Below are 25,786 nucleotides of genomic sequence, written 5' to 3'. Positions count from 1 at the left end.
CTCCCCAGGGGTCCTGCCTCCACCACCAGCTTGAGTGGCCAGGGGAGGAGGGGTTTGGCTGGTGTCATCTGTGGTTCCCCGTCTCTATGTGCCTTCTCCCCTGTGCTAAGTGAGACCCTGGCCAATGTCTGGGGCCCCAGCTAACCCCGCCCAATTGTCTGTCTCCCCTTCTTTCTCCCCCGGCCCTCAGCAAAAAGAGGAGACTAGACTCCGAGTGCAGGTCAGTAATGAAGGCGGGTCAGCGATGGACGGGCTGGGCCTGGAGAGGATGTCTGTGGGTGGGAGAGAATCCAAGGCCATCCCCCAGAGGCTGGAGACCTGCCACCTCAGGGCCTGGACCTGGACAGGGCCAACATGCCAGCTTTTCCCCACAGAGGCCAGAAATTCCATCATTGGAGCCTCTAACCTTTGGGTTTGAAACAGTCCTCGCTCACAATGCCCAGGAGGCTGGAAAGTGACGAGGGGACAACACAGGGAGCTCCATCAACTACACTTAGGGACCCTGTGGACCCTCAGGGCCTCGGTTCATTCTGTACAGTGGCAGCTGGCTTCAAGCCCTGGAATCCCCTTTCCAGCTTGGAGGCCCCAGGCGCCCGGGGTTCCCCAGCCATTTCCACCGCCCCTCATCCCAGGGCCCCAGTTCACTAGACCCACCACCACCACTGTGTCCGCAGCTGTGGGAGCTCCTCACCCCTGCGCAAGAGGAAGAAGAATGTGAAGAAACACCGCCGAGACAGGTACCCTCGGCCTCCCCTGGGGCCTCCCCTCACTTCCACCGCCCCACCCCCGCCATGACCAATGCTGTGCAGATCCTGTCCTCAGGCCACCCCAGGCATGCTCAGGAGAGCCCTTTTATGGCCCTACAGGTCTGATTCTGGGTCCCGGAGGAAGAGGAGGCGCAGGTGAGTGGCGCCCTTTGGAGGCGGGACAGGAGGATGTGGACAGAGGCCAGTGCCCCCCTGCAGGGACCGAGGAAGCCATGATGGGAGGGGTGTTGCCAGGGTCCTGTCCTGCTCCATCTTCCCACTCCAGGGACTCCTCCCCAGAGCCAGACAGGGGACTGGAGGGTGGGGGGCGGAGGAGGAAGGCCAACTGCAACCCTTGCTTGCCCCATGAGTCAGCCTCACCTTGGGGGCCCCAAGAATTTCCAGACAACACAGTATACTGGTCCAGTGTGCAAGGGGTGCAGCCGTGGAGGTGCCAGTTGGGAAGGCAGAAGCATCAGGACCCCAGGTTTGCAGGGAAAGGGCATGACAGGCAGAAGGACGTTCTTGAGCTAGGAAGGCTCAGTGGTTAGGAGACGGAGTGAGCGGGCTATGCCTACAGGTGGAGTTTCTGGGGGACAGGTATCAGCCCCCAACAAGCCTGACTGCCAGGCTATGAAGCCTCCACTCAGGTGGGGCTGGGAGCCAGCAGGGGGCTCTGAGCAGGACAGTGACTTGTTCAGGATGGATTGCAGAGGGGAGAGGAGGTGTAAGGCCGGAACCCAGGCAGAGGTAGGGGTGTGGAAAGTAGTAGAAAACTCTCCATGGAGGAAAGGACGATGTGGGGCAGTCACATCCCCACTGTTGACGTTGGAGCCAGACCCCCTCCCAGCAGCCCTGGGGAGGGGCAGAGTCCCTGGTCCCATTCAGGCAGTGAGAATTTGCCCAGGGCCACTTGCAAGGTGGGGGAGGAGCCTAAACAAACACCTCCTCCTGTCCCTCCAATTTCCCGTCTCTCCCCCTTGTAGCCCTCTCCCGTCCTTCAGGGTCAGTGTGGGCCCCTACTGCCCCCCAGTGGTCACCAACCGCTTGCACAGATCCTCTGTCCCGCTCCCATCAGTCCTGGGAAAGACCTAGAGGTGAGCTAGGGCCAGACCAGCTCCAGAGGGGGAGACTGAGGCCCAAAGCAGGCAGCATGAGTTCTAGAACCCAAACCTCTGGACTCCTGGGCCTGCCCCCGACCCAACTCTGCTCTTGTGTGAAACACATTCTGGTGTTTCTTAGCATCACCTCATTTTTTGGTCAGAAGGAGGCATCTGTTCACACTAGAGGGATTGAGCAGGAATCTGGTGGCATCAGGGAGGGTGAGGCTGAGAGACCTACAGGGGTGAGACCTTAGAAGCCTGATCAGAAACTTCTCAGTCCATTTGTCAAAGGCAGAAGGAGCTGGGCTGTGGGGCTCGCCCCAGAGAGCTGGATGAGATGAGATGGGGTTTGAGTAACCCCAAAGCAGGAAGGTCATGATGTCCAAGGGAAAGCATTTCTTTCCTAAACCCCTGGTGAGCTGGCCCAAGGCTGGGCCACAGTCTGAGGGGACAGAGAGGCAGGAGGCCTGGACCCTACCCTAGAGAGCCCCATCCGAGGGAACCTGGGGCACAGGGGACACAAATGAGGTGTGGAGAGGCCACCCCCACCATGGCAACTCATCAGAGGGGCCTATCCCAAGACCAATGCCAGAGGAAAGGGCAGGTCACCCCTCCTTCTGGGGCCAGAGCCACATCGCCTATGGCACTGCCAGAGGGAACAGCAGTTGGGGCCCAGGCAGGAGGCGATCCAGGCCAGGACTTAGAGGAGAAGGAGGGAATAAGGCCTGGCAGAGTAAAAGGGGCAAAAGCAGTGGGGTGGGGTGGGCAAGCCCACGCCAGCCAGGGAGTCTCAGGTACAAGAGAGGAACACATCTCAGATCCACACCTGGACACAGCCAGCTCCGAGCTCGAAGGCCCCGCCCTCCCCCGGCCAGCTCAGGGCTCAGGCTGCGCTGTCACAGTAGCCTCTGCTTTCTGTAGATCTCGAAGCCCCAAGAGCAAAAGAAAAGAAAAGAACAAAGAAAGGAAGAGGTGAGTACCCTCCACCCATCTCCAGCCCCTCAGCCCGCTCCCCTTCTCCCCACCCCCCCAACCAGAAAACTTGGCCTTCTAGAATCACAGAATCAGGCCCTCGAAGATAGCTCATGTCCCCGCTGCCCAGAAGGAAAAATTCAGACCCAGAGAGGAAGCCAAGAGCCCCCATGAGTCGGTGGCAGAGCCGGAACCCAGACCTGTGGCCTCCCAGGCCAGGGTCCTTTCAAGTTCAGTCCTTGTGACTCCCCTGCATCCCAGTTACAAGAACACCAACTGAGGGGCGAGTGGGGTCTTGGGGGGCTGGGACTGTCTACAGAAAAGGATGCCTTTTTCCTAATTCTGACAAATGACCACACGGACTAACTCTGCCCAGCATGGGCAGGGTTTGTGTTATTTTTGTATGAGGCTATTTTCGTAAGAGACTATTTTGGGGGGCTGGGGGGGAGACTATGGGGGCAGCAGCGGCGGGCAGGGAGGTCAGCAGAGGCTTCCATCAGGGCTTCACAGGGATTCCCCCTGGGGAGGTGGGGCAGAACTTGAGTACAGCCTGATTTCTCTCCCAGGCCACATGCAGAGTCCCCAGGCCGGAGGTCGCATCGCCGCAGCAGCGGCAGCTCCCACAGTCCCTCGCTGTCCTCCCATTACAGTGATTCCAGATCACCTAGCAGGTAGGCCCCGGGCCACTGGGCGCGCTCAGGTGTGGTTGAGCTCCCTTTCCGCTGGAGGGAGGGGACCTGCAGTTTAAACACTCCCCCATCCCCAGGGCTGGGGAGCGGGGCTGACAGACAGCAGCTCAGCAGTGGGTAGAAATTCACCAGGGCTGAGCTGCTGCCCATGCCCAAGGGCGCCCCAGACCCTGAATGGAAACCGAGGCAGTGTGAGGGCTGGGGCCTTGCTCTCTCCATCCCAGGGTTTCCCGGCGCAGTGGGGGGACGGGGGTGGGGTGGGGGTAGGGCTACCTTTCGAGCCTGGCACCGGCCGCTTGCACACGGGGCGTCCCAAGCCGGCTCCCCCCATGTAGGCTGAGTCCCAAGCACCGAGACGACGGGCGGAAGACGGGCAGCCAGCGGTCCAGCGGGAGCCGGTCTCCTTCCCCGTCCGGCGGCAGCGGATGGGGGTCACCCCAGCAGAACGGCGGCAGCAGGCAGCGGAGCGGAGCTCACGGGGGCCGCCCCGGCTCGGCGCACAGCTCGCTCGATGTACGTACGCTTGGCTTTGCAGAGGGTTCCCGCGCCGCGCGGGCTGCGCCGAGCTGGGTCGGGGCGGAGCTGGGTCGGGCCGGGTCGCCGCGGGGCAGGGGCCAGTGAGTGCTTCACGGGGGCGGGGCCGGCCGCTCCCCCCTCCCAGGCGCCCCTCCCCGCACCCGAGCGGCCAGGAATGCTGGTGTCAGGGTGAGGGGCTCCTGAACCCTTGACCTTGGCAAACTGAAGGCCAGAGAAGGTTGACCACAGGGGCGCTCAGCCTGTTGGGTAAAGAGCTGGAAAGGAAACAAGGCCTCCTGCCTCCCTTCCCCCAGGCATATTGGGGTGGGAGGGAGCATGGACATTGGTAGGAGTCGCAATCGGGAACAGGATTCAAGAGTCAGGACCTCCCTGGGGCATCACTTGGGCCCTGAGCCTCCCTCTCCCCACAAAGTCCTTTACCCCCATGGAAAGCCCGCCCTCCCTCAAAACCCTCATAACCCCTCTCCCAGATCCCTCCCCCATCTCAGTCCCCTTGCTGCCACAGAGCTGCATTTCTAAAGTCCCTGCTCCAAGGGAAATCTGTCCCTTCCCGGGCACTGCCCACACTTGGACAGGTGTCTCAAACCTGTGGGCTCCACTTCCCATGGCCCATCCTTCCTAAGGCATCTCCCAGCATACTCACTGCTCCCTCAGAGATACTGTCCCCACACACCCCCACCCCCCAGGAGGCGAATAAACTCCTGGAGACCCACAGGCAGGTGTGGTGACCTTAGGAGCTGGCGGAGCCTTTCCCAGGTAGATGAGCTGGGCCAGGGTGGGAGGCTCTCCCAGGCCCTGGAGGCGGGGAGGGGGGGAGGCCCCCATCCCCTTTTGTCAGTCTTAGAGTCTAGGGTAGAGTCCCCTCAGGGAGAGGGGACTGCAGTGCTGGCAGGGGCACTGGATGGGCACAGGGGAATGGGGGTGAGCAGGCCTGCAGGTTCCCCCGCCAGATCTTCAGGCTGCCCCAGGAGCCTCAGCAGGAAGGGGGGAGTCCGCCCCTCCCCAGACCTCAGGTCTCAGCAGCAAACATGTACGTGTTGGTCAGTTTCATTTTGATTTCTGGCTGTTTCCTTTCACTCCCTTTCTTTTCTCAAACACCCTTACTCTCAAGGCCTCAGGGAGGAAAGTCAAGGGCAGCTGACAAAAAGCTCTGAGTCTCAAGATCAATTTTTGTTTAACGACATTACCTGTCTTGAGACTGCCCCACCTGGACAGGGTGCCAGGCACCTGAGCTCCAAGGGACCTCGTTGGGCCACATGGGGAGGATCCCTCCCATATCCCTGGACCTGTCTTAGGAGTGGGAGAGGGCTCACAGAGGTAGCTGAGGGCGGCCCGGACAGGGACTGGTGCCACACGCCACAGAGATGATGCGCAATCTGGGGAAACCTAGAAGACATCGCCCCTGACCCCAACCCCATGGGCACAGAGCCGGAAGAGCACAGTGCCCCAAACACCTTCTCGTGGGAACTTCACATCCTCTGAGAGGCACAGAAATGCAGGTTCTCTCGATCAGGGCCGTCCCCTCCCAACCCGCCTCTGCCCTGGAGGCCTGAGCAGTACCCCCCAAGGGCCCAGGGCCTGCACAGACAAAATGGCATAGCGACTAAGTAAACCGCAGGAGAGAGCAGCCAGGGAAGGCGGCCTAGCTTCTGGCCTCAGGGAGGAAGCCTCGGCAGCCATCTTGTCTCCCTCCCAAAAAATGGGACCAAATTTGGCATCGCCCTGGGAGTTTTCTAGAAGACAGCACTTTGTTACTCTTCTCACAAAGCATGCTCCCCAAATCCTCTCCCTACCCTTTGGGCCCTAAGAGGTCTGGGACTTCAGAACATCCCAGGCCTCTCACCCTCACCTGATCCCCTCTTGGCCTGCAGATCCTTTCTGAGGAGCAAAATGAGACTAGTTCTCATTCCAGGGAGGTGAGATAGGGGCTGGGGGTCACAGACTTGGCCATTAACCAAAAATGTCTTTGGGAAAAAGTACTGGAGGGTGGGGTGGTATTCTTGGACGCTACCATTAAAAAAAGAAAAAGAGAGAGAGAAACAAATGGGAAAAGAAAAAGCTCACCGTTTTTTAACCCCGTCTATGTTTTTGTTTGTTTTTTTTAGCCTCCCATTTGAAACGTGGTAATATTGTGATTCCATTTCTTGTTTAGCCGGAAGGGAAGAGGGTGGGGAAGTTTATGTAACTTTTCCTGTTATTTTGTTTCTGTTTGTATTTCCCCTTTTTTTTTTCTTTCTTTTCTTTTCTTTCTTTTTTCCCTTTTGTAACGTACAGAAATGCAAAGTATCTCTGTTTTTTGTTTTATCTATCTTCTATGTTGTTCTAGAATTTTGCTTTTGTGCGTGTTACTGTGGGAACTTCTCCTCCTAATGCAGAGATGGTTTTTGAATCTCAAGTGAACATTAGTCATATACATGTCTCTCTATATTTTTTTTCCTTTGTAATCAGAATTTAAAAGGGAAGATAACTTTAAAAACACGACTCCCACACCAATAGCTCCTGCCAAATCTTCGGCAGCAGCCAGCCCTCTCCTCAACACTGGGGCATGAGCTGGGACTGCTTCAGCTTTTAAATTAACAAAAGTGGTGCAGATGGTGCTTCTGTGTCTCAGTCTATAAGGAACCTTGGAGAGAAGCTGGGAGACCCAGGGAAGGGGAGAGACTTGTCCCAGGTCACCCAGGTTGCTTCCCAGAGCCCTGAGCTTCCTCAGTTCCATCTAGAATAAGATGGCTGCTCAGGCCCTTCCTGCCAGGCCTCAGATCCTTGGGAGGCCCCAGAGGAGGGAGCTGAAGCCACCTGATAGAGTTTAACTCAGGTGAGGGCTTCAAAGCCAGATATTCCCGGGCAAGAGAAAAAGTCCATCCTGGGCTTGAGACTGAGGCCAGCAGGGTGCTAGCTCCCAACACATCTCTTAGATGTCCCATCCCAGGCCAGGGCTGAGCCCCAAAGGGATTTCTGGGTTCTGCTGCTTACTGCTGTCTGTGGCTCAGAGAGGTCAAGTGACAAGCTCAAGGTCACACAGCTTTTTAGAGGTAGATCCCAAGATGTGGGAGAGTTGTCAATAGAAAACACACTCCAGGAGCCCTGAGCAAGGGGAGGAGGACGTGGGAGGTGGCTGCTGGTTGTCTCAGCTTCTAGGTTCCCCCTGAGGACCCCGCCAGATGTCAAGGGCATGCTCCCAACTCTCCCGATTCTACACAGTTGCTGCCTCAGAGACCCAGGGAGCCCTGCACCCTCACAGTTCGCACACTACGTAGGGAAATAAATAGTGAGGCACAGAGAGAAAAGGGAATGGCTCAAAGTCACACAACGTGGGACGGAAGAGTAAGATGACCTCACGGGACAAGTCCTTCCATCTGGTCTCACCTGCCTCCCCCCACCCCCAAGAACACAGACTGGTGCTAGCTTTGCCCTCCCAGCACATAGGCCAGAAAGGCTGTGCAGGGTTTGCACCTGCTTGGCTGCACCTGCTTGGCTGCGCCTGCCCCTAGCATCTGAAGTGTTGAAGGAATCCTCATTGTTTGGTGAGGATGGCGGAGGAGGTTCCCGAGCAAGGCCCCTGGGCTGTCTCTGGTGGCTGCCTTGGGCTCAAATCTCATCACTTAATGGGGAGCCTAGAATGACCCCAAGAAGAGGTGCCCGTGACTCTCCCTGACCTGCCTCATCCCAGCCTCCCCCCTCCCGACCCCCAGGAAAGAGCAGTGACCACGGCTGTGGTGGGGCAGTCAGGATAGGAAGGGGCATCTTGGCATTTCTTCCAGGATGAAGCCAGAAGACAGGAAGGATAAATTTTGCTAAAATGATGCTGAAGCCGGGGGTGGGGGGGTGGGGGGGAGTTGACTTGAGGCTGAGCCAATCCTCCAAATTGAATCTGTGGTTGCCTTCCCTTTTAAATGCATGATTCCCTTTCACCCCATCTGTCCGGTCTGATAGCCCTTGTTTAAACAGCTTTTCTCTCTTCTGTCTGGGTCCCCCTTCCCCTCTGTCTTCCTGCTTCTCTCTTTGTTTCCTTCTGCCTGTTTCTTTGTTTCTCTGCTGTCTGTCTGTCTGTCTCTCTCCCCGTGTCTCTCTGTCTCTTCCTGGCCATCTCTCTCCCCTGACTTGGGCCTCCCGCCCCCTGCTGCCAGCCCCTCCTTCACCCATGCTGTGGTTCTGTTTCCCTCAGCTGCTTCCTGCATGCCCTCTGGAGGTTTTCTGTTGTCTGAAGGTTAAGGAAAGGTTGGCTGTTGGAGCCTGTGGGTTTAAAAAAAAAAAAAAAGAAGCAAACAGAAATGGCTGGGCAGGAGCCCCCTCCCATTCCGGGGACTAGACCGAAAGCCGTGTGGCTGCCCTGTGCTGATTCTGAGGGGGAGCGCAGCTTAGAGACACTGTCTTACCCCGATTCTGCATTCCCAATGCGGAGACCTTCTTTTCTTTTTTATTATTGCATTCCCGTCCCTGACCACTGAGAAGGTAGGTATCCCGGCTCCGCTGTGCGCCGCTCCCATCTCCAGACAAGCCCCGCCACTCTGCTTGGTTTGAATGTGATTTTCTTTCTCTCTCAATCTCTCAATCTCGCTCTGGTTGGTTTTCTCCCCCTCCCTTTTTCTTTCTTTATTTTAATGACTACTCATTTGTAACTTGCATTTTCTCCAAATGAGCTACAAAGCTGTGTTTCCTGGTTTGTCGTTTAGTTTTCTTGACTTTTCCTGACACCTTTTCTGGTTCATTCTTTCCCCCCTTTCCCACCTTCCCCTTCTCCTTCTTCTTCCTCTCCATCCCCGCCCCCATCCCCCAAGCCTCCCTCACGCCCTCTCTTTCTCATTTTGTTGTCCGAATGCATTTCTGTGTGGTTTAGCATTCCGAGTTTGTGTCCCCTTCCTGAGCTGTATGCTGCGGTGAAGCCAGTTTGATTTCTATTGTCTGGAGTAGCCGCTAAGCCCCTCACCCTCACGCCTGCCAGTCCCCTGGGCCACCTTGGGCAATAAGTGATGGTGAAAGGGCCTGTGCTGGGCCTCTTGGCCTCCAGATCTTGGAAGAAGTTCTGGCTGAGGTCAGGCCTGAGGAAAGAGCTCTGTCCCCCCCTCCAGGGCCTGCTGGGCTCCCACGGTCCTGCCCTGGTGGCAGGTGCAGCAGCTGGCACCAGGACTGAACCTCACCGCTCCATCTTTTGGGCGTAATGGTAGTTGAACTTCAGGGGTGATGTGAGCTGGCCAGGAACAGGTACCAGATGTAGATGACCTACTTAGCAAAGTCTCTGTGGGGGCAACTTGAGAGATGGAGGGGATGCTCAGCTCTCCCACCCCCCTGCCTGGACCACAACCCAACCCAGTCAGGGGCTCCCTCAGTCCCCCAGCATCCTTCCATCTTCCAAATGTGGTCCCTCAGTGCAGATGATCTGGAAGGGACAGTCAGTAGGGGCCAGGGGCCCTCAGGATGTTGATGGAGAACCAGGCCTGGATCCTGAGACTTGTGACTCCCCGCCCGGGGCTCATCCAGCCACACTGAGGGTACACATGAGGAGTAGGTCCTCAGGGGCCCCATCTCCCCGTCCTTGCCCTTTAAACTGTTCCCTGTCCCACCTGGGAGCCGCTGCAGAAGTTTGACACCCCAACCCTGGTGAGGCCTCAGTGGGCCTCCATCCTCAGCTTTGAAAAGAAAAAGCCTGGCTATTCATCCTGTCCTCCCCCCATGCTGGTCCCAGGGGCAGGTCCCAGGAAGCTCACCCACCAGAGCATCCCTCATCCCTGGGTGGTGCTGGAGGGCAGACAAGGACATTGTTCAGGGAGGGAGAAAGTGCCGCTGGTCTGATGGAGGAGACTCCGTCCCAGCCTGATGCGGGAGTGGAGGCCTTGCGTTCGAGGAGTACCTGATGTGACCAGGGCCCCCAAAATAGGATTTTCAGATGCTGAGTTAGAGGGGGTAGCTGTTCCAGATGCTCACTTATTCTTGTCCTTAAGGACACCAGGACTGGGCAAGCACCCTGTCCCTTGCTACTGTTACCTTTCCCCTCAAAAATGTCTTACATAAGCAAAAGATGTCAGGTAGCAGGTGGTACCAAGGAGCAGACAGGCTCCTGGGAGCAGGGCTCAGAGGCAGGCGAGGTCCTTCATTCACGTACTCACTCATTCATTCATACATGCACACACTAGGCCAGCACATGCTGGCACTCCTCCGTACCAGGCCCCATCTTGGTGTCCATGCCAGGGGAGAGGCAGGCAGGCCTGAGTTCACAGCCCCCACCTGTCAGGCTGGAGGACTGATGAAGATCACTCAGAACGATGAGAGGGAAGAGCTGAACCGTGGATGGGGAGCTCCCGCTGGTCACGGTAGCCCCAGCCCTGGCACAGCCTGGCAGAGTCCATACTAAGGGAAGGAACAAGGGTCTGTGGGATCATAGAGGAGAGCACCCGACTCAGGGTGAGGATCAGGAGAGGCTTCCTGGAGGTGGTTACCTCTTGCTAGGGTTGGGGGGCGATAGGCATTAGCCAGGGGAAAGAGGCAAGAGGGACAAGAGTCACAGAGAGCAGGCTTCTGGGGATGTTTGGAGGTCCCTGGCCACCACAGTCCTGTCCGTCCATGAAATTCCGTGGTGTCTGGACTCGGATCTCCCTCAATTCCTGGGAAGAATGAGACCCAAGCTGGGGAAGAGACTCACCCTCTGGCAGGATCACGGCGACTCTTTCTCCAGGGCTTCTGGAGGGATGGGTGGATAAGGGTGAGATTGGCTCTAGAAGTCTCCCCAGGGAGGTGCTATCTGCCACCCTACCCAACATAGCCTTCCTCCCACCCTCCTCCATCCTGGCACTTGGGAGATACCCATGGGGCCCCAGGCCTTCCTGCCCTGCTCCGACCCTGTTCATCTGTAAGGGGACCATGAGTAAGAGTTGTCCTCTGAAAAGAACCTCTCAGCCCCTATACAGGCCCACCTAGCAGAGACCCACCTATCCCCCACTTTACCAATGGGGAAACTGAGGTTCCCAGAGTTGGTCACTTCCTTAAGGTTTCACAGCAAACTCATATCAGAGCTAAGCCCAGGGTGTTCCACTTTGCCAATTACTATCATCTGGGGCTCTAACAGCCATTTGGCTTGAAGGAGATGAGAGGGAAGTAGGGAAGAGCTTGGACTTCAAGACATGCTAGGCAGGAAGCACTCGGCTCAGCACGGGGAGTCTGGCCCGGGGGCTTGGATCTCAGCGCTCGGGAGCCTGGAGGTTTCTTTCTCATTTGCCTCCTCTGGAGGGAAAAGGATGCTGGATGACAGAACCTAGTTCTGGGGGCTTGGGCGCTGTGAGGCACTGGCCGCCTGCTGGGGTGGAGGGGGTTATGTGTTAGGGAAAACAAGTGTCTCCTGGTCTACTGAGAAGGGATTGCCATTTCAGAGGGGCCGTGGCGGAACAGCCCAGCGTCCGTCTCTCCTAGCAGAGGTGAGCTGGTGATCAGGAAGGTCAGAGTGCTCAAGGGACACCTTGGTACCCAGTGATATCCATTCTGCCTGCCTATGTCTGCCCCTGCCCTGAACAGAGGGCTCTCCCAGGTCTTCATGGCCCACTTGGCTCTGGACAGCGGCTCTCCCTGCTATGGCTGGTGTTCATTGGCTGCTGCAGCCACCAATCACAAGCTAGCTGTGCTCTGCCCCAGAGGGAGCTGACTTCTTCGTCTAGGGATTCAGGCTTAGCAAAGAGAGGTCTTAACGCCACACCCCCACTCCCTCCAGGAAGCACCCAGGGCCATGCCAAGGAAGCCACGCTCCTTCCTCTCCCTGGCAGCAAGGTGCCCTGAGGCGTGGCAGCTGGTTTTGCTCTCTCCTCCAAAAAGGCTGCCAAAAGAGCTTGACCCAGACCCTGCCCCTTTCCTAGGACTCCCTGGTTTGGCCCTGGCCCTTGCGAGGGCATTTCTTCCTCAGCAAACCGCACTGAGGCCCTACTAGATGCCAAGTTCTGTGATAAAAACTGAGGTTACAAAGCTGAATCCAACACCACATTGGCCCTGGAGGTGCTCCAAGTCAAGTTGGTGCTGGTGATTGGGGGCTGGGGAGGGATGGGGGACAGACTTACAGACAGACAAGTGCAATCAACTGTTACTGGATGGAAGCCTAAGGACAGGAGGAAGGGTCAGTTCTGTGGAGGGTGGGGGATGGAGAGGGTGGTCAGGGAATCCTGGAATATTTGCTCTGGAAGGGACATCCCGAAGCAAAGCCTGACCGTCTCATTTTGTGGATGGGGAAACTAAGGCCCAGACTAGGGAAGTGACTTGGCCAGGGTCACTCAGTGAGATTGTGGCAGGCTCTCAGACCCCTGCTTCCCAGCCAGGGCCCTTTTGATGGTACCAGGTGCCCTTTCTGGTTTTCTGTAGCCCGATGCTTGTGTCCTGACTCCACTTTTGGAAAAACATTCGACATCTCTATCCAGTGGTCACCCAAGAGGTGCCTGCTCAGGCCCGAGGAGCCGGGCACTGCTAATCCTTCCTCCAGAGGTGGCATGGCCTCCTCTTGGCCTAGAATGGGGTGGTTGCGTTTTTCTCTCTCTCTCTCTATCTCTCTTGCATTTTTGTGAATCTAATGATGAACTTACGCTACCACGCTTTTCCCTTCTCTTACACATCTTACCTACTAAAGGAGGAAGTGCCACTTTATTGGTAAGTGGACGTTAACCAAGAGGGACTTAAAAAATCAGAACTTAAAAAAAAAAAGAAAAAGAAAAAGAAAGAAAAAGAAAAGAGAGAAACAGAAAGACAGTCGGGTGCTACTGACAGCTCCACAGATCTCTGCAGGGCCGGAAAACAAAGAAAGAAAAAATGTTAACAGAAAAATGTCAGTTCCCCAGGAGTTCAGACATTGTTTTTGATTTCGGTATCTAATGACATTTGTGGATTTTGTTTTTTATTTCGTTTTTCCTCCCTTTCTTCGGTTCAGTTTTGAGTTCAGTTGTCCCGCCTCGCCCCCACCCCCATCTGTGTGCCGTGTGCCCCCTCCATCCCCTCACCCACCCCCAAGCGCTGGGCGGCCTGGCCTGGTGGGCTGGCCCTGGCCCGGCCTCCCGGTGCCCGCCCTCTCTCTTCTCTCTGCCGGGATCCTCCGTCCCGTCGAGGGGGGGGCGATGCCAGCCCCCGTGCCCGTCCTGGATTCCCCCTCCCTGACAGCCCACCCCCACCCCCACCGCTCCGTCCCTCTTGTGTTTTGCATGCCGAGAACCTTGCATGAGCTGCACTGTTGAGGCCAGAAGGTGGACACTCAGGAGAGGCAGAGGCAGGGCAGGCGCGGGGAACCGTGTGTGCGATGCTCCGGGACTGGCAGCCCCCGGCCTGGGCCCGGTGAAAGCCCCCTCTCCTTCTCTCCCCCCACCCCGCCCGCCCGCTCTCTCCCCCTCGGCCTCTTGCTCCTTCTCTGGATCTGTCCTCTCTCTCTGTCTCTCCTCCTTTCCTGTCTCCGCTCTGTCTCTCTGCTTCTCTAACCTCTCCCCGTCTCTTTCCTCTCGGCTCTGCCTCTGCCTCTCCCCATCTGGATTCTCCGTCTCCTCTGTCTCTCCGTCTCTGCCCGCTTCTGTCGCCCTCTCCGTCCCCTCTCCACCCCCTACGTGCCCTCTCTGCCTCTCTCCCCGTCAGAAGCCCAGCTCGCCCTCGCCCAGGGCCCGCGACCAGGCGGAGGCCGGCGTAGCCACGCCGCCCGCGCGGGGGAAGGAGAGCCCGAGCCCGCGCTCGGCGCCGTCGTCGCAGGGCAGAGGAGGCCGCGCGGCCGGCGGGGCGGCCAGGCGGCGGCGGCGGCGGCGGCGGCGGCGGAGGCGGAGGCGGCGGCGCTCCCGGTCCTCGGCGTCCGCGCCCCGCCGCAGGGGCCGCCGGCGCTCCCGGCCCGCGCCGCCCCGGGGCTCGTCGCGCTCGCTCAGCAGGGCCCGCTCCAGCAGCGACTCGGGCGGCGACGCCCCCGGCCCCGGGCCCGAGCCCGGCTCCGAGCGAGGTCACGGCGGGCACGGGAAACGGTGAGCGGGCTCGGCCCCTGGGACCCGCACCGGGGTCCCCTCCCCGCCCCCTCGCCCCACCGAGCCCTCTCCCCTCCCCGGTCATACCCCCTCCCCGCGCACTGAGCGCCCCACCACTGACCCCTCTCCCCGCAGCGGACCTGTCCACCCGCCCCTGCGCTAAGATCCAGATCCTCCTCCCACAACAGAGCACCCTCCTCCCGTACTCGCCCCCCACCCCCATGATCACTCTTTCTCGACAGCACGGAACAGCTTCTTCCTCACTGATTCCTCTCCCCCCACCAGAGCCCCCTTCTCTCCTCCGGGAACCTCTCCCCGACCGCCAACACAACAACCTCTTCGTCCGCACTAACCGCATAGAACCCCTTCCCCTCCTGAGTCCTTTCCCCCCCAGGGCTTCCACTCACTCTCTCCCTAAGTGAGCCCCCTTCCCTGTCACCGGGCCCCCCTCCGCCCGCTCCTCCCCTGCCCGGGGCCCACTGTCTCCCAGCTGAGCCCCCCCTGTCGCCGTGCCCCTCCTCCAGGGCCAAGGAGCGGCCCCCGCGCGCCCGGCCCGCCAGCACCTCCCCGTCCCCGGGTGCGCACGGCAGGCACGGCGGCCCGGAGGGGAAGAGCTCGTCGCGCAGCCCGGGCCCGCACCCTCGCTCGTGGAGCTCCAGCCGCTCGCCCTCCAAATCCCGCTCGCGCTCCGCGGAGAAGAGGGCCCGCAGCCCCAGCCGCTCGCCGTCGCCCAAGAAAACCGTGGGCCGGTAAGTGCGGGCCCAGGGGTGGCGGCGGGACCGGCCGGGGCTGCCGGGCCGCGTCGCTCATCTCGGGCCGGGCCCCGCAGGGACAAGGACGGCGAGGGCCGCGCGAGGCACGCCGAGGCCGAGGCCGCCCGCGCCCGGCGCCGCTCCCGCAGCTACTCGCCCATCCGCAAGCGGCGCCGGGACTCACCCAGCTTCATGGAGCCGCGGCGCATCACCAGGTACGGAGGGGCCGGGGCCGGGCCATGGGGACCTTGGGGGTCCTCGACCAACCGCACCTGGTGCGGGGAGGGGAGGGCGCCGAAGGAGAGAAGGTGAGGGTTGGGAGAGGGAAGAGGGCGCTCAGGCTAGGACTGAGGTGCTGGGGAGGGGTTGGGACCCGAGAGGCAGAGGTGCAGGCTCACTGCGGGGAGGGAGGCCTCCAGAAGGGAAGCGTCCTGGGGGCCATGGAGGGGAGGGGCTTGGTTCTGGGGTCTGGGTACAGCAGCAGGCAAGCAGTTCAGCTCTGGAAGATTCCAGCCATCCCTCTTGGAGCCCCTCCCTCCTCCTTCCCTCCCCACATTCATCTCCTGGCAATGATGTGTCCTTTTCTCCTTCATCTCAAGGTCCAGCCTGCTGAGTGGCCTGTGGCCAGCCTGGGGGCCGGGTGGACCCCCTCTCCACAGGCTGCAGGGGAGATGTCCATGTGAGCTGACTGGCTCTGTTCGGCTGTCTGTCTGCCTCTCCTTTTCTCACTAAGCTCTCTGCTCACTTCCCAGTCCCCTGGGGAATTTGGAGGAGGGGGCACCGGCGGTCTGGTCTCTGGGGCAGCTGTGAGGGGAATCGGTCCCTCCCACTTTGCCCACACAGTCTGCCGGGACTGGAGGGTCTGGGCCTGGGTCTCCAGGTGAGATGATGGTCTGCATTTGTGGAAATCACCCTGCAGCCCTAGATCCCCGACATGGGGTAGAGGGCCACAGGCAAAATTCTGAGCCCAGCTCTGCCCTGGCCTTGCTGGGCAGCCATGGGAGATCAGCGTGCCTCTCCGGGCCTCAGTTCTCACATCAGAGCTAGAGGCCAGGCTGCCAGGCTTGGGACACCACCACCCCCCAGATACCCCCATAAGCAGGGTGTCCTAAGACAGCCTCCACACCTTCCACCTGGCACCCCCTTCAGCCCCTCCCAGGCTGCCTCCTCCTCCCACTAACATACACCTGTTTTCTTCCTCAGAATTAACCCCACGCAATGGGGCATTGTTGCCCCCTTAACTCTGTTTTCTTTTCTCTGGGTCACAGTCTCCTGGCTTCAAACTAACTCTGGGCCAGCGGGAGGTAGCTGAGTAAGGAGTGGGGGCCAGCAGGCCTGGGCCAGGGCCTTGGGCATGGGCAGCAGTGGCCAGGGGGCTCCTTTTGTGCCCTCTGAGTGACCTGAGAACCAATATCCTCTGTCCTGTGGGGAACAAAGAAGCAGGAATGGGCCATATTCACAAACCCTCCCATGCACAGAAGCCACTGCTTAGCTTGGCTTAAAAGTTGCATTTATTCAACAGATTTTTATTGAGCACCTACTCCGGTCAAGCAGAGACTTGGTCCCCTTTCCCTGCAGACAAGTGAGGAAAAACAAAGTGATCAACATGAAATTGGACCACTGCATGTCCAGTCTTGCTGGGGCAGGGGTGGAGGTGGGGAGAATTCCAAGGTCAAGGCTCAGGGGAAACTGAGGCAGGGAAGCCCTGGCCACTGCTGGGGAGGGGCTCAGGGCCTGAGTGAGGGCCCAGGACTGGCACAGATCAGGGCCTTGGCTGGCCTGTAATCAGCTCTTCCCTCCCGGCAGTGCCCGAAAGCGTCCCATCCCCTACTACCGGCCCAGCCCCTCGTCCTCCTCCAGCTGCGTGAGCAGCGACTACTCAAGCCGGAGCCCCAGCCCTGGCCACAGCCATGGCAGCTACAGCAGCCGCAGTCGGACCCGCAGCCCTTCCAGGACCCCCAGTCCCAGCGACCACAGCCGGAGCAGCTCAGAGAGCGGGGGCTTCTGAGCCCCGCAGACCCAGTTTCGTGCCCCCGGCACAGGGAGAGACGAGGGGTCAGGACCCAGGAGCTGCAGGGGGCCTGCACCCCACTGCTACAAGGAGGTCCAGGGAAGACCTTGAGGGCGAGGGCCCTGAAGACAAAGAGGATCTGGATTCTGCTGCTTCTAGGGGGCCCCCGCCCTCACGTCCCGCTCGCCCACCATGGCCAGGGAACAAGAGCCGTTTCGAACACAGGGACCACCCTGCCCCGCTTCCTGCTTGATGCCAGCTCACCAGGCTGGGGACCTCAGCTCAGTGGACCCAGGGACACCTTTGACGGTGCCAGACCTGGGAGCCTCCCCTGCCACTCCATAGGACCCTCAGCTCCTCTCTACCACTGGGCGGACACGGAGATGGGACAGCAAGCCGGAGCTAAGTTAGACAGGAGGAAGTATGGCCTGACTCTTGGTGCACCACCATCCAGGCTGAGGAACCACTTCTTTCAAGCCGGCTGCAGGAGGACCCTGGCTGAGGGCTGGAGGCTGGCCCCAGAGCCTCCCCAGATGCCTCCCCTGGCCCAGGAGTGCCCAGACTGGGTGGGCCCCTAAGCCCCAGCCTGAGGGGCCAGGGAGCTCACCCTTGGTCGCACCTCTCCAGCCCAGGCTCTCTCCTCCAGCCCTCGCCCCGTGCCCTGGGCCGAGGCCACACCAGCCAGGCCTTCTGCATGACGAGAGGTGGGATATACAGACCACAGCTGCATCTGACCCTGAGATCAAAAGGGGTTCGGGTCAGGAGGTGGAAGGGAGAAGCGGTAGACGGAGGAGGAGCCTGTGAGGGGAAGAGCAATGCAGTCGGCTGACTGAGCGGCCTCGGGGAGCCCCGGTGTGCCCAGTGGCTGGGACCTGGGCCGGATGGCAGCAGGCCTAGGGTGACGTGCCCTTTGGGGCTGCCCAAGGGAGCAGGGAGCCAAAGGGAGCACTTCCTCCTCCTCTTCCAGAGAGGGGCGCTACACCCCTTCAAAGAAAGGGTAGAATGTAGACGGAGGGCCTTGGCCTGGGGCATGGATGGGGAAGCAGCGGCCCCCAGCCCTCTACTGCTGCTCCCAGCCCCCTCCTCCCGGGGCCCTCAGGGATCTCACGAAGTCTTCCTTGGCCCAACAGGGCAGATGCCCTGGGCTCCGGTGGGGGGAGGGGTCTGGGGTCTGGTCCGGGTTCCCCCTCTCTGTTTCCCCCTCCTTCTCCGCGGTGCGGATAAAAATTGGACTCTAATAAAACACTTGGTGCCCGGATGGCAGGTGGTGAGACCAGGCCTCTGTGGATTTGGGTACCTGGGGAGTGTGGGGAAGGCAGAGGGTCCTGGGGTTCTTGCCTCTGAGAAATGAGAGGGACTCAGACTCCTCGGGATCAGGAGAAGAGCTGGCACCAAGGGACCATGACCCAGCACGTCCACCTCGTGTCTCCACGCATGAGTCTGGAGCCTGCAGCTTGGTGGGGAGAAAAACAGGGACCCAGAAAGGCGTTCTCCCTAGCCGGGAGGCCCTGTGGGCTTTGAATACTCCCATTCCACCCGACGCCCAGACACCCAGCCTTGCTTCAGCAGTGAACAGGGGATAGGACAGGCCCACGTGCAGGACCCTCCATAGCGGTGGAGTGTTCAGAACCGCTGGAACACGGCGCAGAACAACGCCAGCTGTGAATCCAGGCTCCACGCGGAACTGTGAGGAAGCCGAAAGGGGATGTTGTCCTAAGAGTGCCCGGCACAGGGCCTGCCATAGAGCGAGTCATAAGTGGCCACTTAAAAGAAAACACTGTGTGTCCAGCCCCGGATGGGTGCTAGGATGGGGATTGGAAAGGGAGAGCTTGGCGTGGCTTTTTACTTTTTAATAGCTATTCACACTGTATTTCTTTCTTTCTTTTTTGCGGTACGCGGGCCTACTCACTGTTGTGGCCTCTCCCGTTGCGGGGCACAGGCTCCGGACGCGCAGGCTCAGCAGCCATGGCTCACGGGCCCCACCGCTCCGCGGCATGTGGGATCTTCCCGGACCGGGGCACGAACCCGTGTCCCCTGCATCGGCAGGCGGGCTCTCAACCACTGCGCCACCAGGGAAGCCCTGGATTTCTTTCTTTTATAGGGACCTAAACAAATGCACACTCTCTCCTCTTCCTCCTCTCCTCATCTTCCTTCTCCTTTTCGTTTAGTGGTAGATTTTAACCTTGCTTCTCCTTTTCGTTTAGTGGTAGATTTTAACCTTGCTTTGAATCAGCAGCTCTTTGGGAATCTGATGGAAGTTGGGAACCCTTTCCTCGAAATAATGTGCACACGCCCACCATCTGCAGGCAACTTCAGACCTCACAGGCACTCTGCAATCCTTTAGGGCTCCACAGGTCAAGAACCCTGACCCCCCTCTACTGAGAGGGCAGCGGACATGGCCACGGCTCTGGGCTGTGCGTGCCACGACACAGGAGATGTCCTTGGTCTGTTCTGGGCTGCAGAGCGGGGGTGCCATGCTCTGAAATCTAGGGCTGTGTCAGCACATGACCCCTCTCTACTTTCTATTCCCTCAGACCGGAAGGGGCACCTGAGGAGGCCTTTGGCCGGTGGCTCTGTTTCTGATCTGAGGAAGCTGGTCAAAGAAGTGTCAGTGATCTCTTTAATGCGTTACACAGGTTCAGCAAAACTAGGCCTCAGGCTGGGAGTTCCCTGGCGGTCCAGTGGTTAAGACTTCACGCTTCCGATGCAGGTGGCACGGGTTCGATCCCTGGTCGGGGAACTAAGATCCTGCATGCCATGTGGCACGGCCAAAAAAAAAAAAAAAAACAGCTGGGTAGGGATTGGGGCTCTAGGGAAAGCAGACTTGGCCCTGCTCTGAAGATGCCGCCTCTTGGAAGGGATGGGGGCATGAAACATACCCCAAGGTGGGCATGAAAGTTCAGCCTGTCTCACACAAGCCCAAAGCTGCCCCTTCCCCTTCCCCCCTTCCATTCCCTCACTGCCCAGCCGGACTGCCTTCCTCGTCTGCACCCCACAGCCAGGCTGCAACCAGGTGACCAGGCAGTGCCACCTCCTTTTCTGCCCCACCCCCACTCCTGGCCTCTAACCACGACCCCTCCTAGGCCCACCTCCTCACCAGCTGGCCTGCCTGGGTCTGGCCCGCTCCAGTCCATCCCACCATATCCCCAATTCAAATCTGACCATTCCCTCCCTCTTTCCATACATGCTTACTCAACACCTACTATATGCCATGCCCAGTTCCTGGCTCTGAGGACACAGTAGTGAATTAAGGAAACAGAACTCCCCACCATAAGGATCCCATGACCATGTCCACCAGCTCGTAGCACTTGGAAGGCCTTCCGAACGGCGAACGGCTCCACCTGGAATTGCCATCCTCTCCCGCCGCCACCCTCCAACCTCCGCTCCCATCACTGTCCTTGACTCCAGCGGACCCTCCTCCCTGGGCTCCCCTCGGCCCCAAGGCATGCCCTCTCCACCTCCACAGGTTCCTGAGAGCTCGTGGTTCCAGGCCCAGCTCAGCTGCCCCCTACTTCTAGGAGCCTTCCCGATCCCCAGCTGCAGTGGCCACTCCCGCCTCTGGATTCCTCCAGCCCTAGGTCTGTTCCTGCCTTTAGGGTATCGAGCTCTTGATCCAGTTATTTGTTGGCGGGTCTCTCTCTCCCTAAATCTGTGAGTTTCTGGAGCCCAGGCCATGCCTTCTTATCTCTGCATTCCCCGAACAGGCACCCTTGAGATGTTTGTTGAATGAGTGAAGGAGTGAACGAGGCAACTATGGCGTGAGGGGTTCCAGCAACCGTGGGGGAGGGTGGAGACCAAAGGCATGGTGGCAGCAGGAAGACCCTAGAGGGCGACAGAGAGAGAGGGAAAAAAAACTGCTGGCTGGCGGCGCGCCAGAAGGGATAAAAAACAGGCCTGGACAGAGAGGAGAGATCCCTGGGGGAGGATCCATGGCAGCCTGGAAGTCCGAAGCTCTTGTCCTCAGCACCTCCCTGGCTACTTGGCGCCCGTTCCGCCGAGAAGGACAGGGAGGGTACCAGGCCCCTGTCCCTCCCGCAGACGGAGGGTTCAGACTGAACTCTTCTGCCCTTACCTTGGGAAAAGGGAAAAACACTGGAAGGCAGGCAGGAAAACAGGAAATTCCAATTCTATGTCGGGTAACAAGAGGGGGAGACGGGGGCAGGGGTGGGGGAACCTTAGCAAGATGTGGCCTTTGGGGTGTAGGACGTCCTCTCCTCACCTCTCTCTCTGCACTTGGGGCCTCAGGGGCCCCTCCATCTTTCCCCTCCCTGCACACACAGCAGCCAGGAGGCTGGACAAGGCTTTCCCGGGTCCTGGCAAATTCGCCCCTTTTTCTTAATCCGTTTCCTACAGCCCCAGACCCAGGGTAGCAAGTCACAAATGCACATGCCCAATTTGGGCATCCCAGCCGACTACCCCCCTCCCCTGCCTCTCTGAGGTGCTCTTGGAAGCCCCCTGGCCTACTCCCCCGACCCTCCCACCTCCGCCTCTCTCAGCCGAGGGCATATTCAGCAAACCGGCCTTATCACCAGGCGCCTACCCTTCCTTTGCCAAGCCCCCCTCCACCTGAGAAAGGACACCCAGCACAGGAGGCTCCAGCCACAGGGCCTTCCACCTCCACGGCCACCGCAGGGGTTGCCCCATCTCCACGCCCTCCCTCATCCTCTACGTCCACTCACCATATGCACATCCCTGGGTGGGGTGGGGGGTCGTGGGGGATGGGGAGAGTAGAGAGTGGAGGAGAAACTGTCGATTCACCAGCGCTGGAAGGAGCCTTCGAGAATGTCCAGTCCGATGGTCTCATCGTACAGATGAAGAAAATGAGTCACGGAGGCCGGCTGTTGGCCAAGGTCACAGAGTTAGAGACATATACGTCCCCAGACTCCCACGCTAGACAGATTCTTTCTACTGGACAGCAGGGTGGGAGGGGTAGGAGGATGGATCCCCAGCCCTCCCACCCGGCCCCTCCTTGGCACCCCTTCAGCAGTGATGGAGGCGAGGTGACCCCAAGGCCAGCCAGAATCCGAAGGCCTAGGAGATGGGTTTTGGGAAATGGACTCCCGGAGGGGCAGTGTCTAGACACTTCCAGAAAGACCCAGAGCCCCCCCTCCCCCATGCGCCCTCATTACGGCTGCCCACATTCTTAGTTCCCAGCAGGCCCAGCGGCTGGCGCTTCATCTGCCGTCAGGCCTCTCCCGGGAGCTCGGGCAGCTGCCTGAACACTCTCGCACTTTCTGAGGCTGGGCCAGGGAGGGAAGGGCTGTGGCAGCTGGAGTTGGCAAAAGCCTGCCAAGGGAGTGGCTAGTGTGGCCAAGTGCTCAGGCGCAGGGCCAGGCCAGGAAGCTGGGAGGCTGTTCTCGGAGCTGCGGCAGAGTAACCCAGACTCTGGGGCTAGGGATAGGGGACAGGGCCCTCTGATTAAGGAATCCCTGCAGTGTCCCCCTGATCCCCACCCCCTTGGCTTCTGGGAAATCCCTGCAGGTGGAGTTGTCCTCTTAATCCCAGAAAAACTACCCCTGGGAGCTCAGTACCCTAGAGGAAGGGTGCTTGGTCAGGGCTGGAAGTGAACCCAGAGAGGCTAGCCCAACCCTCCCCGTCCCACAGGTAACCCTGGGCTGCACACCTCACCCTGGGCCTGCAAGCCACAGCCCACGGCCCTCCCTGGACTGCCTGGGAAGTCTCCCCCCTGCCGGATAGAGAGGCAGGAGGCCTGGGTTCCAATCCCTCCATCCTTCACCAGCTTTGTGACCTTGGGGCAGTTGTGACTCTCAGTTTTCTCATCTCCAGGATGGGACTCTGATAAGATACCTGAACGTGCTATAAAGCACATACAACCAGGTAATTCTCATTAATCTAAGTCTCAATATCCAAAATTAAAGGCCCTCTTTCCTTAATAACAATGAACACTTCTGAGCACCAGGCACTTCACAGGAGTTATCGTGTTATAGATTCACTGCAGCCCTGCAAGATGGGTGTGTTAAAAAAAAAAAAAGATGGGTGTGTTATTAGCTATGTCTTGCAGATGGGGACGTGCCAGCTCAGAGAGGTCACCAGGCCAGTGAACAGCAGCAGGTTCAAGCCCAGCCTTGTCTGACTCCAAAACCCAGTTTCTCCTCCACCCCTACCCACGCTTACTACCACCCAGAGCTACCCAGTTCCCCTCCCTTATGATTGGCAGCTCTGATCTGAGAGTCCCTTGAGAAGTGACCCATTGAAGATGGATGTGGGGAATTCCCTGGCAGTCCAGTGGTTAGAACTCCACACTTTTGTTGTAGCAAAAATAGAAATTAGACTTTTCTGATAAACAGGAAAATAAGGAAACAATGAACAGGCTGGGGAAACAACATAAACAGGCCTGAAAGAGTTAAGCAATCTTGGTTATTCTTTAGCTGTTACTACTAACAAACACTTGTAGCTAGACTTGTCCTTCACAAAGCTGATTACTCTCTGACTCCATACAAATTACCCTTTGCACCTGGCATTTCTTCTCCCCCTACACTCCCCTGTAGCACTCTTCATTTCAGAAAGAAGGTCATGGGCCCATAACTTCAGGGACATCAGACCCGGTTGCTGAGCTACCTGATGCCAACTTTGGCCATGAATTTGCAGAAGGAAAGAAATGCAAGACCTCCACTACTTTTGATCCTTACCATATACCCCGGACTGCGAGCCCCACGTATAAAATCTTCTCCGATTCCCCAAGGAGGAGGCACAGTTCTTGAGGCGTTAGCCTACTGTGTCTTCCCTTTGCCTGGCAAAGAAAATAAAAAGCCTCTCTATTTCTTATCTTCCAATTCTCTGTCTCCATATTTTTATCCAGCGTCGGTGCCGAGGGAGCCAGATTTGGCAATACTTTCACTGCAGAGGGCCCAGGGTTCAATCCCTGGTTGGGGAACTAAGATCCCACGAGCCCCACAGGCGTGATTAAAAAAAAAAAAAAAAAAAAAAAAGATGGATGTGAATTCTCAGTTCTGCTGCCTCCACCTCCATGGGCTGGGTGCTGGGGGTGGAGCCCTGGATTGCACAACTTCCCCAAGCTGGGGCAACAGGGATGGATCCTCCCCACCTTGGTTTCAGGCAAAATGAAGGGAGCTCTGAAGGTAGCTTCTGTCTACAAGGTGCTGGCGGCCAGGCAGGCAGCCCCCACCCAGAGCATGGTTGGGCCACACTTGAAGGCACCCATGATTATATTTGACAGCTCCCGCTAGGGTGGGGCACCTGGGCTCCAGTCTGGGCCAAGGTGGGCAGGCAGGGACGGATGAGGGCCCTCCCTGGCTCCTGACCTCACCCTGACTTAAAGAGCTGGGGATAGGTGGAGTTGGGAGTGCCAGGGCGTGAAGGCCTGAGCTGAGACCCTTTGGGGGCAACGAGTAGCTCCCCAGGGAGACTGGGCTCCTGACGTGATCCAGCAAGAGGGGCGGAGCAGAGGGCAGGCATCCTGTCTGCCTCCTCTCCTTGGCCCATGAGAGCTCCAGGTGCTTAGAGGCCTTTCCAGATGTGACCTCAGATTTGTGGCCCAACCCCAGCTCTTTCCCGATGGGGAGCAGGTGGGTAAGAAAGAAAGACATCTAGGAGTGCTCTCTTGAAGAAGAAATTGAGGCTCAGAGAGGGCATGAGACTTGTTGCTACCCCAGCTCATTTTTCTAAATTAATTAATTAATTTATTTTTGGCTGCGTTGGGTCTTTGTTGCTGTGCACAGGCTTTCTCTAGTTGAGGCGAGTGGAGGCTACTCTTCCTTGCGGTGCGCGGGCTTCTCACTGCGGCGGCTTCTCTTGCTGTGGAGCACGGGCTCTAGGCACGTGGTCTGCAGTAGTTGCAGCACGCGGGCTCAGTGGCTGTGGCTCGCAGGCTCTAGAGCGCAGGCTCAGTAGTTGCAGCGCATGGGCTTAGTTGTTCCACGGCACGTGGGATCTTCCATGGGATCTTCCACGGCACGTGGGATCAAACCCATGTCCCCTGCATCGGCAGGTGGATTCTTAACCACTGTGCCACCAGGGAGGCCCTACCCCAGCTCAATGAGGTGAGTGGACTGGAGTCTGGCTTTCAGCCCCTCAGGTGTCCTGGGCGGGGCAGGGCAAGTCCTGCGTGGAACTGGCAGGAGTACAGCCTCAGCCCAGCCCCAGGAGAGGGGCAGCAAACAGAGTGGGTCTCGGAAGCAGAGGAAGTAAGGGACTCCAAGGTGGGAGCCCCATGAGGGTAAGAGCCCTGAGCACTAGAGAGGCAAGAGCCTTACTCTGCTAGTGTCTTACAGGAGGCCGTAGGCCAGTCAACTATTCTCTCTGAACCTCAGTTTCCCCATCTAAAAAGGAGGGATAAAAAGACAGAAGTCAGGAGAAGGAAGGCTGGACTGGGGTCCTGCCAAGGAAGGCAGGAGAGAGAGGAAACGTTAGGATTATGGCAGGACCCGAGGGGCAGCATCCTCTTCCAGAGGTGGGAGCGAGGGCGTGGATCCCATAGGTGGTCAGATAGGAGGTGGGGCAGGCCTCAGGCTTCAAGCAAGTTTGAAGGAGCTGTACTACCTGAAGCCCCCTCTCCCTTTGTGCTGTGGGAATATTAAACAAAAGGGGCTTGGAGATCATAATCTGAAAAGAGGAAAAGGAGGGGCCTTGGCCCAAATCACACAAAAAATCAGTGGCAAAACCCCTATGAGATTCAAGGTTGCTGCATTTCAAGTTCCCTGTCCAGAGCTCCTCAAGAAAAATAGATATAATGGGGAGCTTTGACAGTAACCTCTCTCCTGACCCCCCTCAGCACGGGGCCTCAGGGGTTGTGATCTGGGTCTGCCCCACTGGGAAGTCAAGGGGAAAACGGCCAAACCTACACACGCCACAGCCTCTGCAACAGGGAGACATACACGCTCTCTTTCCTCCCCCCTCTTTCAACTCCAGGGAGCTAATAATAAACAATAATTCATTATCATGTACCAGGTCCTGGACTAAAATGTTTACTTGCATTAAGTGGCTGAATCCTCACACCAACCCAGTGATGGAAGCATTTTCATCGTCATCATCATCCCCATTTT

At 58.4% G+C, this 25,786-nt stretch overlaps 1 protein-coding gene and 2 long non-coding RNA genes across 4 annotated transcripts in view; 1 reads left to right on the top strand and 2 right to left on the bottom strand.

Moving 5' to 3' along the window:
* LOC115803774 (uncharacterized) overlaps positions 1 to 13,176 on the bottom strand; it is a 34,575-nt gene extending 21,399 nt beyond the window's left edge. For both annotated transcript variants that reach the window (XR_016387759.1, XR_016387758.1), the window contains exon 1: positions 3,784 to 13,176. This is a non-coding gene — a long non-coding RNA (uncharacterized LOC115803774). The remainder of the gene's footprint in view (positions 1 to 3,783) is intronic.
* The window catches only part of SRRM3 (serine/arginine repetitive matrix 3), a 32,226-nt gene extending 15,447 nt beyond the window's left edge, over positions 1 to 16,779 (top strand). The window contains exons 5-14 of the mRNA XM_089895757.1: positions 191 to 220; positions 675 to 737; positions 867 to 902; positions 2,771 to 2,821; positions 3,388 to 3,492; positions 3,846 to 4,023; positions 13,630 to 14,000; positions 14,525 to 14,749; positions 14,830 to 14,967; positions 16,559 to 16,779. Of these exons, the coding sequence (XP_089751883.1) occupies positions 191 to 220; positions 675 to 737; positions 867 to 902; positions 2,771 to 2,821; positions 3,388 to 3,492; positions 3,846 to 4,023; positions 13,630 to 14,000; positions 14,525 to 14,749; positions 14,830 to 14,967; positions 16,559 to 16,760 (1,399 nt within the window). The 3' untranslated portion in view covers positions 16,761 to 16,779. The remainder of the gene's footprint in view (positions 1 to 190; positions 221 to 674; positions 738 to 866; positions 903 to 2,770; positions 2,822 to 3,387; positions 3,493 to 3,845; positions 4,024 to 13,629; positions 14,001 to 14,524; positions 14,750 to 14,829; positions 14,968 to 16,558) is intronic.
* Positions 16,780 to 16,841: 62 nt separating this feature from the next.
* Positions 16,842 to 23,407, bottom strand: LOC149747381 (uncharacterized). Its single transcript, XR_016387757.1, has 3 exons — positions 21,903 to 23,407; positions 21,443 to 21,601; positions 16,842 to 20,890 (listed from the first exon to the last, which is right to left on the bottom strand). It is a non-coding gene; the product is annotated as an uncharacterized LOC149747381 (long non-coding RNA).
* Between the last annotated feature and the right edge of the window lie 2,379 nt (positions 23,408 to 25,786).

The sequence above is a fragment of the Delphinapterus leucas genome, chromosome 15 (genome assembly GCF_059928025.1).
Source record: "Delphinapterus leucas isolate spDelLeu-1000000601 "Yukka" chromosome 15, BTC_Dleu_Yukka2, whole genome shotgun sequence".
Taxonomy (NCBI): domain Eukaryota; kingdom Metazoa; phylum Chordata; class Mammalia; order Artiodactyla; family Monodontidae; genus Delphinapterus; species Delphinapterus leucas.
The sequence above is the reverse complement of the archived record's forward strand: the minus strand, read 5'-3'. Positions and strand labels throughout refer to the sequence as shown.